This window comes from Polyodon spathula, chromosome 20, assembly GCF_017654505.1.
Source record: "Polyodon spathula isolate WHYD16114869_AA chromosome 20, ASM1765450v1, whole genome shotgun sequence".
NCBI classification, from domain to species: Eukaryota; Metazoa; Chordata; class Actinopteri; order Acipenseriformes; family Polyodontidae; genus Polyodon; species Polyodon spathula.
Window position 1 is genome coordinate 28,618,718 of NC_054553.1, and position 12,493 is coordinate 28,631,210.

General features: G+C 41.8%; 2 protein-coding genes across 2 annotated transcripts; both read right to left on the bottom strand.

Moving 5' to 3' along the window:
• Window positions 1–79: 79 nt before the first annotated feature.
• Window positions 80–4,586, bottom strand: LOC121295462 (proton channel OTOP3-like). The gene is made up of 7 exons (XM_041220097.1): window positions 4,235–4,586; window positions 3,812–3,948; window positions 3,478–3,536; window positions 2,993–3,124; window positions 2,059–2,743; window positions 1,651–1,767; window positions 80–1,270 (listed from the first exon to the last, which is right to left on the bottom strand). The coding sequence occupies exons 1-7, from the start codon at window positions 4,584–4,586 to the stop codon at window positions 1,100–1,102; spliced, it is 1,653 nt and encodes a 550-aa protein (XP_041076031.1). The 3' UTR covers window positions 80–1,099.
• Window positions 4,587–6,270: 1,684 nt separating this feature from the next.
• On the bottom strand, window positions 6,271–11,540 carry LOC121295799 (proton channel OTOP2-like). The gene is made up of 7 exons (XM_041220854.1): window positions 11,456–11,540; window positions 10,317–10,721; window positions 9,690–9,826; window positions 9,447–9,505; window positions 8,649–8,794; window positions 7,406–8,238; window positions 6,271–7,103 (listed from the first exon to the last, which is right to left on the bottom strand). The coding sequence occupies exons 2-7, from the start codon at window positions 10,708–10,710 to the stop codon at window positions 6,933–6,935; spliced, it is 1,740 nt and encodes a 579-aa protein (XP_041076788.1). The 5' UTR covers window positions 10,711–10,721; window positions 11,456–11,540; the 3' UTR covers window positions 6,271–6,932.
• Between the last annotated feature and the right edge of the window lie 953 nt (window positions 11,541–12,493).

A 12,493-nucleotide genomic window follows, 5' to 3' on the forward strand; every position in this document is an offset into this window, starting at 1 on the left:
GCTTTATTGCTGGGGAATGCACCCGGCTGTAAATAACAGTTGACAGGTTTGCTTGCACGCTGTTTACACTCTCAGCTGGAAATAGACGTTCTTGTCACAAAAATGTCAAAGTTCACTTCTAAATGGTTTGATGCTGTAAATTATTACCTGTCTGCTCGCTATGGTTTGCGCTGGATTTAAAAACCTTTGCAGTGAGGAAACGGATAACCATTTTTTCTAAGCAGGATTGTGTTCTCTTCTCCTAATCCAAGTGTAGTAGTAGAGCTGTTTGTTTTAGTGGGTTAAGCACTGAACATGCTGTACAGTCTACAGTTCAGTCGAGTAGCTTTCTTTGTAGTAGACTGCAGGGCACACCTGAAGTACCTGCATTGTCTGTTTCAACTACAGCCTTCATTACACTGATAAACACTTAAGATAAAATTTCTATCAACTTGAATTGATTTCTCAAAGTTTAACAGGCTCGTTTCACATAATGCAGTTTTGGGCAGTGCAAGATCAGTGCTAATTGGGGGTCTGTAAAACCAGCCAAACGTGTTTAAAAGTGTTCTTCATTATTCTGCATTAGTTTTGCTCTGGTTAAGAGCGCTGCAAAATAATAAACACTGCTGGAACTGCTTAGTACACATTGTTTGTCTCTTCAAATGTGTGGTATCTGGAAAGAAATGGAATGAATGAGACAAAGGATGGGAAATACTGCTTTTAAAGAGACCAGGCTGGTTGGGGACACACCTGCACTAACGACTGATGAAGCAGCTCTTTCACAGGACGACTGTTCAGCACAACCACCTTCTGTGTCTACACTGATGTCAGGCTTCAGGCTGTAAGTGCTCTGAGTGAATTCAGATTGAGTTGCATTAGTGAAAGAGACAGGTGTGCTAGCACATGCCTTTATTAACAAAGCAGAACATAATGTTTAAAAAGTGAAAAACCTTACAAAGAGATTAAAAAAAAAAAAAAAAATTATGTATAAGGCATGAGTGGAGTAGTGGAGCCATGCCTGTAGATCATGCCCAATGGTCCCGGTCCTCAACCCCAGGACTGCACTGCATCTGAATGAACCCATGCACCCATGCAGCGACTCCCCCGATGAACAGCTCCCTCAGTCAGTGAACACCACCTCCAGCAGCCCCCTCATGGAGTGCATCCTGTAGAAAACCCCCAGCGGCTGACTCAGGTTCAGGAGGATGAACCAGAATGAGAACCCATAGAAAGCCTTCCCCACACCGTTCTCAAACTGGGGGTGCGCTCCGAAGGCAGGGATCACCCAGAGCTGAAACAGAGCAGGGCGCGGCCAGGGTTAACAGCAGACAGGGCCAGGGGGTAGGGAGAGGCGCTTTAGTGTTTTTGACTGGAAAAACATAATAATGTTCTAGAAACCATTAGACATGTATTTCAGCACAAAATCTCCAATCTCTTACTTTCCAGTATTCCTCTCAAACGGTGTTAACAGCCAAAACTAAGTCTTCAGCTTTGTTTCTTTGTAATTGAACTGAATTTGAAAATAGATACCAAAACAATTATTTTGATATTAAATTTGCCTAGGCTTGCTAAAAAGTAGTTGTGAATGGAATTGAGAAAAACATCTGAAACACATTGAAAAACTCGCTTTGTCCACACCGGCATATATTGTACACTGTGTAAGAGACCTACCATAATATTAGTCAGCACAAGGAAGGCAGAGATCTCTTTCAGAACTCTCTTTCTCCAGTTCAGTCTGCTCGATGCAAGTTCAACTTTTATTTCAAGGTTTAATTGTTGAGTGCCCTCCTAGAAGTAGAAGATAATGTGATACTAATAATAGATAAGGAGGCACAGAGAGTTCATACATACGCTTTTCACCTCTGGAAGCCTGGGTTCAAATGAGAGGAAAATGGTTAGGTAGCCTCAGCTTAGCTTCCCATAAAATTGTATTAACATTAAGCCTGGGTGTTTTGGGAAATAGGAACTTATATAAATAGACTGTTGTAGGATAGAGAGCCACTGATTTGAACAGTGGTAGTTGACAGGCATCACAAAAGTTCACGTTTTTATATGAGCTAACAAAAACCATACACTTGCCTTCCCACTCAGTGAGCCGTAGCCCTCTCCAGCGCCTCTGCAGCTCCCCTCCCCCTCCCCAGCGCTGGGATGCCGGTGCAGCCCCTCGATGATGAAGAGGGTCTGGAGGAGCAGCTCGTTCAGGCTGAGCAGGGAGTAAGACAGTTCCAGGCTTTGGAGCAGGCCACTGAGCCCTGTTGTCAGTGCGGCCACCAGGGAGAAGTATGAAATGGAGAACTGGCCCAAAGCAGCCCCCACAAGAAGCAGTGCATCCAGTCTGCGTGTGGGATTGAGACTGGCATCCAGAGCCTTCTCTTCTAGCTTGCAAATGACCACGCCGGCCAGAGAGCAGAGAGACATGGCAGGTAGGACAACTAGCTGGTAGCTGTAAAACAACACAAAGGCAAGCTGGCGCCCTGTGGCTCTGCCCACCTTCACCTGGTACACAGTGAAAATGAAGATACCAGATAACAGGGCCATCACCCCCAGGAAGGGCCCCAAGATTATCTTGGAAGCCCCTAGTTGAAGCCTCCCACTCGGGGTGGGGGGGTGGGGCTCGACACGCCTGCCTACGTTCTTCCACATTACGTAGAGCATGCAGCCAGCGGTCAGGGAGTACTCCATGTTGAAGGGGAACAACACCTTATAGCCATTCTTAAAGCTAGCACACACAGGATCCGGACCGCACTGACAGCGGGAGATGTTACTCTGTCCTGAAATGAAACAGATTGTGTTTTCATATCGGTTATACTGCACTTTGTGCTTTGTATGAAAAGAACCAGGACTACTTCTACATAGTGCATTTATCAGTATGTGTTACAGTAGGCATTTACTGCATACCAGAGCATTGCGAAAAAACACAGTGAAGTTATGATTAAGCACAGGACAATAACAATAATTCAACACATGGTATAACAAAAAAGCAGAATTCCCATGGTAAACCGCTGTCAAGGACAACATACCGACATAAGTGTCATGCAGGACTCCCTCCTCCTTCTTTACCTCCATCTCTAAGTGGACAGTTTCATCAGTCACTGCTGCGAACCAGAGCAGCAGATCTGTAGTGAGAGTCAGCACCAAGCCTGACCTGCACCACCAACCCCAGAAAGAAACAGACACTTCAATCAGCATCCCTAGCTGGCTATCTATGGCTGTATATTTGTAACCAGACATCTGGAAGATGGACGACAACACCTTCTATAGCAATGCTTTACACACTTTAAGGGCGTCATTGGAATTATGGAACCACAGTATTGTCGTTTTCATTTTTTGGCATACCAATGGCATCACGGTTGTATTAACACACAATCCATTGCAGTATTGTATGAATACCAGACAGTCCCAAGCCCTATACAGTATTTGTTGTAAAGCCATTGTTGCTATTGTTGTAATGATAACTACATGCATAACTTTTCTGTAAAGACATGATATAAAGGGTACCTGGTGAAATTCTTCTGATCCTGGGAGCAGTCCTTGGAATGGACCCATAATAAGTGCGTCTGGAACGAACAAGTATGTGCATTTCATAAAGCTCAATTGCTGTATCACGTACAGCACAGCTCTGGGATCGTCTAAGCCTGCTAATGTATGAAGTTGTGTGAGATTAAAGCAGATGATAGGCATTGGTATTCCGTATTTCCTTATTCAATTACAAGGTTTTCTCTCCTAATTTGTCTTTTTCATGGACATGTGTATCTTTGTGTCTTTTGGTTATTATTCCTAATGTTTAAAGATTTCCCCCGGCCCAGCCTATTTCCCCCAGCCCAGCCTGTACCTGTACAATGACGAAGAGAGCTTCAATGAAGGGGTAGAGAGCTTTTATCACAGGTGTGCATTCCCATTTGGAGACGTGGTAGCCCATCTTGAACACATGGAGCAGCAGACTGCAGGCAGCGAACAGCAGCAGGGCTCCTGTGAGTGGAACAATGCAGAATCAAACACTAAAACCTGAAGTAGTCTTTATGAAATGTATATCACATTTGCCAGGTTTCAATACCATTGAACTCGGTAAGATCACACAAGTCATATAATCGTGATTATTAAAATCTGGACAGAATTGGATCAGAAATAATTAGACAGTGATCTTAGTTCAAATACTCGCTATGCCGGCAATGCTATACTACCTGTACCAACGGACTAGCTGGATCCACAGAGAGACAGACAGACAGAGACAGAACCGGCTTCCTCAGTACAATACCTTTCATCAACACGGTGCCTGCGTGGTGGTCTGTGTGTGGCTCTATCCCCGGCTGCCACCTAGCCCTGATCAGATACCAGATCATCCAGAGCAGGCTGAGTCCCATCAGCAGAGCAATGAAGAACAGTGGCTGCTCGTACCTCAATCCACTGGGGTTAAACACTCTACCAATCACCAGAGCGGCACCCAAGAACAACAGATTCAGAGCAAAGAGACCAGAGAGCAGCCGCCCTCTGCTGAGGGCCCAGCCTGACCCCTTGCTGGGGTGAGGAGACCCCTGCTTCTGTTTTGAGCCTTCCTTCTTCACACTGGGGATATCTAACTCCCCAGCCTCCTTGTGCTCACCAGCCATCTCTCTCTCTTTCTAGAGGAGGAGAAGAGAGGCAGAGAGAGAGTAGAGAGAGAGAGAGAACTCTTCAGATCTTCAGGCAGTAAAATGAGAACGCCTGTTTCCATCAATTTATATGTCACACACATACGCAAGGTCTGACATGGCTGTCGACAGCTTTGAAAGGTGTTTCTGGGAGGCTCCAGCATGTTCAGAGCAATGGTTTTTGTTAGCATTACCACAGCGTCCCCATAGTGCAGTAAGAATACCCTCTCTTTCTGGCTCTATTGTATGTATGACCTTCATAGTGGTACAACAAGCGACAAGAACAGCAACAAAAAAAAATAAACGAGGGCAAGTTAAAACAGCAGCCCAATAAAGCATTTCTTTCCATCCCTGTTGTTTTAGAATATGAGCAATATAAGCACTGTGTTTTATATGTATACATACTGTACCATGTGAGTACAGACATACATAAATATGATTTTATAATGCAGTTCACAGAAAAACTGCAGTGTTACCGGTGCTAAATATTGTGTGGGGAATGACCCATTTGTTGGTTTTAATGCTGAGGACTGGGGTAGTACTACGCTTTTTATGTGTATTTGTAGAGTTTAATAGCTGGATTTATATTACCAAGGTTTCACTTCAATTTAATGATTTTATGTTGCTATAATTTGAATTATTTAAAGTCTGTTTCGATGGGGTTGACACACTTGAAAACCACAACCTGATCAATCAAACCACAACTAAAAATCCTTTCCAGGCCATTTGCTGTTTGTTTAAAAAATGAATAAATATATAAAAGAGAAACCTACAATGAAAAGTATTCGAGCACTTTAAACAAATAAGTTCTGAAATGGCATTCAGCTGAGACTGCTCAGTTGATTGTGTAGTGGACAAAAGAGTTACAAAATGCTTTTATAACAGAGAAAAAAAAAATCATATGTGTGAAAAGGGCACCATATATAATTTGCTTAATACAGAGTGTGAGAAAATAAAGATGCTGAACATACACAGTGCATAATTAAAGTATTATGAGTTTCTTTCTGAACTGACGTATTTGACAAATAATAATCAGTCAATAATGTAGGCGCAAAATCCTGTTTATCCAGGATCATGATCAAGAGATTTATTGGAATGATTAAATCTAATGAAAGAAAGTAAAACAAACTTGCAGTTAAGGCACACAAGGCACAGACAGGAGTCTTTCCCACCTCAAAACAAACCTCAACTCGGACTCGCTCAATCCTCAAGCTTTGCCACACGAAACTAAGGTTGACAGAAATAGGTTGAAAACAAATAGAATTTGTGTTTCGATATTTAGAGGCATGGGTGTGTAATGAATTGCCACCTCAACCTTTTAATTGCATGGAAAGGGCATGTCCCGGACGCGAACTGCAAATCTTACGGTTCATGGACAAAACTTGAAGTATGTGTCTTATGCTGACTTCAATGTTATTAACTCCTCAGCCACTTGGAAGAAAATAATCAGATGTGTGTTCCATTTTTATGAAACTGGAACCACAGAGTACAACAGACAACACTTTTTTCTATTTGTTTATAAGTTTATTAAAGCACAGTAGACAGTAAATCCATTTTAAAATCATTCTGAATAAATGATTAAACATAAAACAAACAACAACAAAATATATAATTAAATTACTTTGCAAACTTGTATATATGTCTTTATAATCTACGTAGAAATTGTTAAAAATGAGTAGGTGTATATGAAATTTATGCATGGAGTGCTATTGCTTGTATGGGAACATATTCCGCTTTATACCTGTTGGCCATTTAGTTTATTCTAGAAGCCAAACATGTACACTCTTGTTAAATATTAGCACTGAGATGAGGACACAAAGCCATTTTTCAGGAACAGTGGCTTGAAACCTGTTTCCAGGAGACCAAGAGACCTAGTTTGAGCCAACGTTGCTGTATCAAACCCAAAGTCTGCCCTGATCTGCCATGCACTGACCTGAAACCTAGTTTCCTGAAACCAAGTTCCAAGCCACAAAGTGGCTTAGTGTTTCATCTGATTTAGATATGTGACTTGTTTTTGTATAAAGAAAGGTAAAGAATATAGGAGTTGGGGCCATAAAGAAACCCATCATAATGTGTCAGACATGTGACTAAATAAAGGCAATGGTCCAGTAATGGATATGAACTATCGATCTTCAAATTGCAGTACTGAAACATAAAATGATTTTTTTTTTTTGTTTATAATTAGATTTTAAAATTTAAATGTTGTATTTGTATGCACTATACAGAAAGGAACATCCCCAATTTTAAGAGTTCCTCAGCTGGACAATATAAGCCCCAGTCAAGTTTTCTGCAAACTTCACTTGAAAGGCTCCGGGAAAGAGGGCATTAGGATGTCAAGTAGACCTCGAAGAGACTGGCAACCGAGTGCATCCGGTAGAAAATCCCAAAAGGAAGCCCGATGTTGACAATGGCAACCCATATGGAGAATCCATAGAACAACTCTTCCAAACCATTGTCAAACTGCGGGCGGGCACCGAACGCTGGTATTATCCAGAACTAAACAGGAGAAGGAAAAAAAAAAATAACAGATGATGTTAACTAAAAGGGTTCTTATCTGAAAATACTCACAAGAAACCCAGACTAACTGTGTCGGTATTTTTGCAGCACCCCCCCCCCCCCCCCCCCCCCTTTCCCACTGGGGTTATAGTGTGCATTTATCGTTGTTTACCATATTTTGTTATATACTTTACCATACTTCCCTGTGCTTTACAATGCTTACCTATGCTTTACCATGCTTTATTACACTTTGCTGGGAAACTGCAAGATTCAAGCTGTTTAGAAAGAAAGATTCCACTTACTATCACATTGCAGAGGAGCAGAAACACAGACATCTCCTTAATGGCCTGCCTCTTCCAGGACATGCGGCTGGATGATGAGTGGGTGGTGCTGCTGTTGATTGAGAGCTCCAGGCTGTTCTCAGCTGGTGAGGGCTCATCATGATCATTCTTGTGGGAAGGCAAGTTGCTGCGGGAGGTGCCTTCGTTGATGAAGACCATGCTCACCACAGGAGGCTCTGCATGGTAAGGTTGTTTGTGGAGCCCTTCAATAATGAAAATGTTCTGGAGACAGAGCTGGAGGATAATGAGGAGGGAGCAGGTCAGGTTGAGTATGTTGATGGTCCGGGTGGTTTTTTCGGCCACTATGGCTACGATAGAGAAGTAGGAGATGAGGAATTGCCCCAATGCGGCCCCCAAAAGCAGGGCAACATCCAGGCTTCGTGTTGGGTTCTTCGTGGATACCACTGTTCTCTTGTCAAACCTGTAGATGATTGAGCCAGCTAAGGAGGCCAGGGACATTAAGATGAGGCCAATGATGCTGAAGATGTAATACATGATCAAGACCCGCTCCTTTGATGTATCCCTTGTGACTTCCACCTCATAGACAATGAAGACTCCTAGTCCAGCTATCACCACCAGTAACCCCACAGTCGCTCCAAACACAATTCCCTTGGCACGGAAGCTGATTTTGTGATGGCTACAGTCGTCAATCTGCCTGCCGATGTTCTTCCACATGACGTAGGTCATGGCTGAGGCGAAGAGGCTGTACTCGATGTTAAAGGGGTACAGGTAGTAAAAGCCATTTTTAAAAATCTCACAGGCACTGTGGGTGCACTTGCATCCCGATCCACCAGCTAGAATGATAACAGGGAATTAATTTAACTCAGAAAAGGATATTTTCAGAGCCATGGGTCTGACTATCATACTTCACAACATCGTTTAAAGTGTATACAGTGATAGCCTGGCTTCAGCACCACATATACCACCTCTTACACATTTAGAGACAGTTTGACTGATCCAGACTACATTTCATATGTCTATTGCAGGCAACTGAATAGAATATGTAACTGCAGCAGAAAAGCAGCTACTGAACTCATATTAAAAAAAAAAGCTTAATGCAGGTAATGTTTGAGTACTGCAATTGCAATAGAAACTCAAAATGATAGCAAACATCACAAACGCATAAAAAATGAAGAATTTGAAGCTACTTACACTTCACTGTCATATCCGTGCCAATTGATCAAAAGATAAAGCATCAAGGTACCTTTAAAGAACATGGATCCGTCTCGGAGATGGCTGAAACTCTCATTGTGCTTGGAGGCTTCTTCCCCAGTCTGATGGAGAGACTCGTCAGTGACTGCTGACATCCACAGCATGAGGTTGGTGGCCAGGGTGAGCATAAGCCCACATCTGTAAGGGAACACTCAGGAGTCAGGAGACAAGGGTCGCGATTCCAAAACTCAGGGTGGAAGCACACATAAAGGCAGCCTACAGTCCATGGCTGTGGCAATCCAAACATTGTATTCAGTTAGGGAATTCTTGAAAGCTTGAAGAGTAAAGTCATTTGAATTGATTCTTCATCAATTGTTTATTTCTGTTACAAGCGATAAGTCTGAGCTGTTCTTGATTCTGTTAATCCAATATTGAGTTATCATCATTGTTTTCTAGATGTGTCTTTATCTGATTCTGAGTTTGTCTGGAAAATCCTAACTGCCTGGCATTGAAAAGACTTCCTCATTCAATTCAAGTCATGTAAGTCATGTGACAGTGGGACCTTTTCAACTCTTCTGGTCCAAACTAACTGAAAGGTCCCATTGCCACATGTCTTAAATAAACTGAGGAAGCCAGTTCAGATTAGAGCCAGGTAAATACAGATGAAGAGAAAAAATAAGATCATTCAACATATAGCAACCGAACTCTAAACCACTTAGACTGACTGCATTCATCATAAAAAAAGAAATGTAAACAACCAACTCAAATGAAACTTTAACCAATATTGTGAGCTAGTGGCTGCCATATTGATGCACCAGATAGATTTGGTGCCATAAGAAGTTGTGGTTACCCTGTGATGTTGCTCTGTTTTTGAACGCAGTCCTTGGAGTGCACCCACAGAAAATACGTCTAAAATATGGAAGAAGAAAACAAAATACAGTAAATCGCATTGCAGCAGTCTGTAGCCCAACTGTCCCCAATCATTTAGAATCATGACACACTCGTGCCTGCTTCAAAGAGACTTTGAAATCAGACACATCTGTTTGCTACTTCAGTACTGAGAGATCAATAGCTGGCTTCAGATTATCATTACCTGAACTACCACAAAGACCAGCTGCACCAGAGGGAAGGTAACTTTCACCGGAGATTCACAATTGAGCTGTCCGGTGGAGTGGCCAATTTTGAAGACGTCCATAATCAAACTGGCCACTCCAAAGAGCACCAGACCGCCTGGAGTACAAAAGGAAGGAGAAGTCAGTTCTAATCTGCACACTACAATACAACACTGTCTATGTCAAGAAAACTTGCTGGAAATAAAAAGTTTAGCGCTTTTAAATGATACCCGCCAATATAGGATTTTTTTTTCGTCTGGCTGCCCTGAATCCCACATTGCAGTGGTTATGTGAAAACTTACTATATCCAGTCTCATTAGTCACCAGGTTAGCAGGGCTACTTTTGTCACATCCGGTATGGAAGGAGATAGGGGAGGAGAGATTTTAGAAATGGGTTGTGTTTGCAAATATGCAGGGATGTCAGTATAAATAGTGATAGTTCTGAACTTCATACTTAAAGTCAAGCACTTAACCTGGGCCATAGAAAATGATGTCGATGTATGTTCACCCTAATGTATTTGTATGGCACCCTATCCTATATTCAATATAGTGTAAAGTACAGCAGAGGATATAGCATTTATTTTTTTAGTGCTGGGGCCCTACAATACCTCTCAGCCAGATGGGCCCAGCATGGCTGTCCTTGTAGAGCACAGCCTGTGGCCGGCTGGTGGTGTGCACCATATAGAAGATCATCCAGGCTGTGGTGAGGATGAGGAGGATGGTCAGGTAGATGTGCATTTCCTCATCGGAGAGGACCTTCACCTTGCTGAAGGCTGCCCCGCAGACCAGCGCACTGCCTAGGAGGAGGATGTTCACAGCCAGGATCCCTGAGAGTAGTCGAATGCTGTTCCTGCTCTTCTGGAGCGGAGAGGAGGGGGGGTTAGGAGACGGAGGCTGGGAATAGTAACCGAGGGTCTGCATAGGAAGCTCCTGCCCGGCTGGCTCAGAGCTCACCCCACTGGGGCTGGCAGCAGCGATCTTGGACTGGTTACCTTCCATCATCTAGCAGAGATCTGGGTGGGGATTAAAAAACACAGCACTACATTATTGAAGGGTTTTGTGAATGGGGTTGTGTATGAGTAAAAGGGCGCGAACCGAGTTAACCACAATGCCAAAAAGCTGGGCTCGTCTGCGTTCATGGTTTTAGAGCTCTTAATCTCATCTCACCAACAGGGGACAGAACCTGCAAAGGCAGTGTATCTCACGACACTGCCCTGTTACATGTGCAAATTAGGCTAGACTCTCCCTTAAAAAGAAAGGTTAAGAAGACATTTTCTTGATCCTCTGTTTCATGCATTTTCATTACATCAGCTTTCTTTATATCAAAATAAATATCTGTTTAAACTATTAATTTTTGCATGATCTATGCATAGAGGGTAAAAATATACACCAGAATCTACTGCATGTTATACATGACTAACAAAAAGAAGTACATTCCAGACATATATTTTGGATACACAGTATTACAAAACTATTAAGGGAGTTTCCTTAACAATTGGTAGCAGATAAAAAAATATGAAACAGTCTGAATTCCCTTGAAGCGAAAATGTAAGTAAGTTGCCAACCCTCCATGCCATTTGCCTACTTACTCCGACAGATGCTGGAAACCCTTTCAGAACATGTAGCAAACACCCCTTGAAAATGAAGAAAAATGTTTCTAACTTTTTACAGAGTACAAATGCACCTTCAGTGGTCTAGAAAATCCTGTGAAAGTATCTGGAAATTAACTGAACCATTTTTTACTTACATCTGAGGCTGTCTTCAACAGTTATTCTGTAAATTGTTGTCTCTAGTTTGATATTCCCACTGGCAGCAGAGGTACTGTACTCAAGTTCTACAGCTCCTTACCTGGGTAGTTCCCTGAACCGAGTTTTTTAAGGGTTATGCAAATACATATCTTTTATTTCAATCTGTTATCATACGTTTTCCCTTTCAAAGCAATCAAGGAAGTAAGCTGAAATAATATTTACCTTTTATTTTTTTTTTTAACTTCTCCCAAACATTTTATCCTTTGACTAACTGTACAATCAGAACCTTTTGTAAACTAGAATAGTTTACCTAAACTGTGTCTGGAAGATATTTACCTTTACACAAAGGTGGTGATGATGCTTTTTCACTATAATGCTATCACAAGTCTACCAAGTTTCTTAAACAAATAGTTTTTAATAATCAAAACATCTGAAACATTCAATCTTAAAGCCACTATTGACATGCAGCTTACAAGTTGCTGCTTAGAATAATCAAATCTTGACATTGACACAATGTGACTTCAGATACTCAATCAGCCATTAACTTAACCGAATGCACTGTTGCCTGTTACCAGTATATATATGTATATAGATATATATAGATAGATAGATACAAATATAGTAACTTGAGATATTTTCCTATTACTGAGAAATCCCTGTGTGTATGAAATTATGCACTTGACTAATAATAAAAAAAATACAAAAAGTTAGAACTTAAGAAAAGCATGCTGAATTTCCCCAAACTTGCTAATTCACTTTGACAAAATTGAAGAACAAAGAAGCTGTACATTTTCTATATATAAAGAGACTGCTAGAGCTAAATCAGCCATGAAAAAGCAGTGCAGGTTTGCTTACCTGTTGTAGTTTATGTGAGAGTTTCTCTTTTTCTGAAACCACGCCGTGTGTCACTGAATTTATACCCATCGCCTGTGCTTCTGATTTACCACCCCTTGCAGGGGGATAATCGCTGGATTTACTGAACAGGAGACAATTTAAACAGAACATCATAAATGTAGTGCCCTGTATGAGATAAAGGG